Below are 5030 nucleotides of genomic sequence, written 5' to 3'. Positions count from 1 at the left end.
ACAGACAGGTAGGTAGATAGATATACAAAGACAATCAGATACACATAATAGACAGACATAATTTGTACATACAAAAAGTAGAGAAAAGTAAATAGATAGAGAAATAGAGTTAGTTGGATATAGTTACCAATGTAACTCCTTGTAAAATAGGAAAGATATCATTTACAGCATATTCATGGCACTTGTGTATTATATAGATGTATATAAATACATACACTGTAGATGAATAAGTCAATAACAGAAAGAAAAACAGATTAATAGGCTCAAATATATAGGTAAATAGAGCAGGCTGAGATACATAGACATACAGACAAATTTATAGAAGAATAGTCAGATTAATAGATTAGTAGCAGTTATATAAGTAGCTAATGTTACAGATAAATTGGCAGAGACATATAAAAAGACAGAAACAGATGGATAGATAGATAGATAGATAGATAGATAGATAAATAGATAGATAGATGATAGACAGATAGATAGATAGATTATAGATAGATGATACATAGATAGAAAGAAAGATAGATAGATGATAGATAGATAGATAGATAGATAGATAGATAGATAGATGATACATAGATAGAAAGAAAGATAGATGATAGATAGATAGATAGATAGATAGATAGATGATAGATACTTTAAATATTTTTTAGCTAATTATTTCCTTGCTTAAGAAAGGAATCAGTGCATTTATAATTATGAGAGTACATAACTTAAAAAGACAAAGTAATAAATGTAAAAAATTAAGTTACTAGTCTTTTTATTTACCAATTTAAAATGAACATGACTGTATTGTTATAAATAAGCAAAAGATAAAGGGTAATTATCAAATATACACAAACCATGGGGTATTTACAGCAGTTGCACACATAATCATGGCAGGGGCAGGCGTAAGAAATAGAGTCTTTAAGTCATTTTTACCTCTTCACATTAAAGAGTATTTAGAGGCTGCTTAGCAGAACGACTAAGTAAATCCAGCCTTGTGTGTCAGTTGAGATATCTCCATATGGCAGAAGACCCCAAACACATGTCCATCAGCAGAAAACTGGCTTGTCCCAAGTTAAACCCAGTAGTCCTCAGTTCCTGTATCATTAGTAAGCAAGCTCACACTCTCTTGGAGCACTGGAGCAGGTTTGTGAGTTCACTGATGTAGTTGATGGTGCACTTTAAGGTTTGGATTTTGGTGAGTGGTTGTCTCCCTTGGCTGTACATTGGGGGTAAATTGTTGCGCAGGGTGTGAAGGGCCTCAGCGATTGCCCTCATGCGTAGCTTCTCCCTCTCACTGGCTTTTCTCCTACGTTGGACTGTCATGGAAGGTTTATGCCCATGATCCTTCTTAGTGAGATCTCCGTTGTCTCCGTGGCAAAGTGAAGGATATTGTAGCAAGCTGTAGCTAAATGGCATCTCCTCCAGACCTTGGGTGTGTGAGCTGGAGGAATAAGGAGACTCGTAGGAGACTGCCGGGGACAAACTCTGAGGTGATGGGGTCTGGCTAAGTGAGTAGCGCTCATCATTATTTTTCCAATCCCAAGTGCTGGCCATGCAAGAAGAATTTGGCTCAGAGTCTGAACTCAAGGCATAGTCATCTTCCATTTTTACCAGTGGATGGTGCAGAGTCTCCATCAGTAGCAAGACCTTCCTAAATGGTTCCAACCAGGAGCTTCTTGCGCAAGTCCAATACAGTAGCCACACACAACAGGCTGCCTCTTAGCTGAGGGCTGACAAAGTTCCGAGTGAGTGGAGGCTGGTGGGGGGGAGGCCCTTTTATACAGACCTGCTAAAGCTGGAGTGGGCGGCTTAATGGAGGAGTTCAAAGGAGACAACAAGGTGTCAACATGGAAAATGGACTGGTCAAGTGTGACTTTACTTTTCATTGAGAATTATCAGCCTTCAGCTAAATTGGCTTTCAGTAAACAGATCTGGGAGAGGAAAGAGGGAGGGGGAGAGGTTGTAGGACCCCAATTAACAAGTTAAAATGGGCAGAAACTGAAGAAGATCTGCATTGGAATCAATCCCCACTGTCAAAATATATGTTTAGGAGCCTAGTCACTAAAGTGCAAATCAAGAAATGTATTTCTACTTAAAACGGTCCATCATTTTTATGCATTTTTAATGCCTCATTGCAAATCTTTAGCTAAAATAGATGTCTTGTTGTGCTTGGAATGAAAGAAAATATCAAAATGTACATTTAAGGGTATATTTACTAAAGTACAATTTGAAAAATGTGCGCAATTTTGAACATTTTTACTTTTTTCCATACTTTTGTCTTTGGGTACATTTCCCCCATTTTCTTAATTCAATTTTTTCCCACAAGTGTTTAGTCACTTGTGCTTGGGACTTAAAAAAATGCAAATGTTATTTTTTCTTGATAAATAATGTCTATATATATATATATTTTTTTTTATTATTATTATTTTTTTTTTTTCCCTGCAAAATCACTAGGCAGTTTTTTTTTTTCAATTTCAAAAAAATTCAAAGTTCTAAAATGTGTAATTAATTAATATGACCCTAAGGAGTTAAACCCTACCACTTCCTTATTTCTAGTTACTAGGCAGAAGCCCTTGTATATTTTCTTATATTTACTCATCTGTTCATTATTGGCCATAAGCCTTATGACCACTTCCTGCACACTGTAATATAGTGTTTAGCAGGAGGTGGATACTTCATCTTTGGCCGGCATCTGTTGAACCAGGTGGATGTCCCACTAAGCCTGGGATTAACAAGGCCCAGTAAAGTTTCTTGCCCTAAAAACATCACCTTCTCTAGTGAAGTTGGGGAGCAGGGACCCCGTGAACGAAGATTTATTTAGAGAAGGTCAGTTCATATTATAGCATTTTCTAGGAAAGTAAGTCAGATCAGAAATAGCTAGCAAGAGCAGCTTCATTGCTCCAACCAGGAGGAATAGCTGGGAGTATTCTCCCTTACTGGCTCTGCTGCCTTAGTGAAGCTGTACTTTTCAGTGCAGATAAAGGAGCTGCATGCCGGAAAAAAGTGGACCAGCCTCTCCCTGTGCCCAGGTCCTTAGGGCAGTGACACACGGGGAGATTAGTCACCGGGCGGCTAATCTCCCCGCAATGCCATCCCACCGGCTAGAATGTAAATCCCTTTAGATAATACATACCACTGACAGAACAAGAAGTACAAGGAAAGCACTGCATTTACAAGAAATTAGGCCTTGCAGCAGAATAATAAAATACCAATTAAATCTTTGCTTTCACGGGGGACTTGCAAGAACCAGTTCCACATTTCAGTACATCAGTGCATTAATCAGTACTTTAGATTTTGTCCTATAATGACAGACCGTTATTGTTAGAGATGAATTGCATTTATACTGTATCCCGCTTGGGCCATTCAGCTGTTGCTAAAGGTAAACATCCCCCTTCTCTACCTACAGTTCTTGCTTTGTGGGGCCCTACTACATATGGGCCGCCTAAAGAGAGTTTAGGGGATTTGCAGATTTGCACTCTCGTATCTATAATTAAAGGTGCTGACTCTGCCCTTCCAGACCAAGCTGGCACCTTACTGGCCTGTGTATGCGGTGCCAAGATCTCGCTGAAAACGGAAACTGATTTTTAACCTGTGCTCAGTGGCATTTCTATTGGGGTAGCAGTGGGTGCAAATGCATCCAGGTCAGCACCCCCCGCAGGGCACCCAGAAGATCTGATTGTAAGAGCATGCACACAGTGAGTGTAACAGCAGGAAGCAGGACAGACTTGGGGGGCGACGGGTGCAGTTTTTGCATCTGGGCACATTGTCCCCTAGTTACGCCACTGCCTGTGCACCCCTAGGCCAGCTGCAACTGTGCCGCCTGTGCACCCCTAGGCCAGCTTCAACCGTGCCGCCTGTGCACCCCTAGGCCAGCTGCAACCATACCGCCTGTGCACCCCTAGGCCAGCTGCAACCGTGCTGCCTGTGCACCCCTAGGCCAGCTGCAATTGTGCCGCCTGTGCACCCCTAGGCCAGCTGCAACCATGCCGCCTGTGCACCCCTAGGCCAGCTGCAACCGTGCCGCCTGTGCACTCCTAGGCCAGCTGCAACTGTGCCACATGTGCACCCCTAGGCCAGCTGCAACCGTGCCGCCTGTGCACCCCTAGGCCAGTTGCAACCGTGCCGCCTGTGCACCCCTAGGCCAGCTGAAACCGTGCCGCCTGTGCACCCCTAGGCCAGCTGCAATTGTGCCGCCTGTGCACCCCTAGGCCAGCTGCAACCGTGCCGCCTGTGCACCCCTAGGCCAGCTGCAACCGTGCCGCCTGACAGTCACACATGCGAGCCCTTCAGCTCTAAGGATTAACACAAATCTCAAAATCTCCTGCCCGTCCAGTGTTCCCGATTCAGATGCAGCTGGCCAGCATCCCAGCTCTTATTTTGTGCTGCCCAAGGCCCAGGCTTTTGTGGCCTGCCCACAAATCCAGGCGGAAAATCAGCCTGATTTGTTTAAAATGCACATTGGATAAGAACTGCATTGGCATGGTAACAAGGTCCTTTACTTCAACAGCATGATCCAATCAGGCCAAAGATTGTATCTGCTCAACCTTAAGGTGGCCATACACGTAGCGATTTTTGATCTTTCACCCTCCACTGACATTCAGGGCTGAATCGTCAGATATGGAGGTAGAAACAATAGAAATCCTACCTATTGTTCATCAGCCTTTTGCGATATCGGTTGCCTCGCTGAGCCGCCATACACGCACCAATATCATCGCTGCGTGTATGGCCAGCTTTACTCAGCACGCAGGTTGCCAAAATGTGGACATAGGGTTGCCACCTGTCCCATTTTCCCAATTTGAAAAACTAGGCAGGATTCTCTAAGACTGATACAGCCAATTGCCGATCATTGCGTCATAGCCCCACTCCTGTGATGATGTCACCCGTCCCCATGATGTCACGCCCCACCCTTATGATGTCACACCCTGCCTCCCTGCCCGGAGTTCCCGGGCAGGAGAGGTGGCAACTCCATGTGGACATCCCCTCTCTAAGGGCTAGTAGAGCTCAGCGCTGCCACTGATCACTAACACACTGTAGAAAGGACTGCA

At 43.7% G+C, this 5030-nt stretch overlaps 1 protein-coding gene across 1 annotated transcript; it reads right to left on the bottom strand.

The window, feature by feature from the left end:
* Positions 1–740: 740 nt before the first annotated feature.
* On the bottom strand, positions 741–1676 carry msgn1 (mesogenin 1). Its single transcript, NM_001045639.1, is given in 1 exon segment — positions 741–1676. A coding segment is annotated over 1 exon segment (519 nt). The 5' UTR covers positions 1621–1676; the 3' UTR covers positions 741–1101.
* Between the last annotated feature and the right edge of the window lie 3354 nt (positions 1677–5030).

This window comes from Xenopus tropicalis, chromosome 5 (genome assembly GCF_000004195.4).
Source record: "Xenopus tropicalis strain Nigerian chromosome 5, UCB_Xtro_10.0, whole genome shotgun sequence".
Lineage (NCBI taxonomy): Eukaryota > Metazoa > Chordata > Amphibia > Anura > Pipidae > Xenopus > Xenopus tropicalis.
Note: the sequence above shows the minus strand (reverse complement) of the source record. Positions and strands in the feature narration are given on the sequence as shown.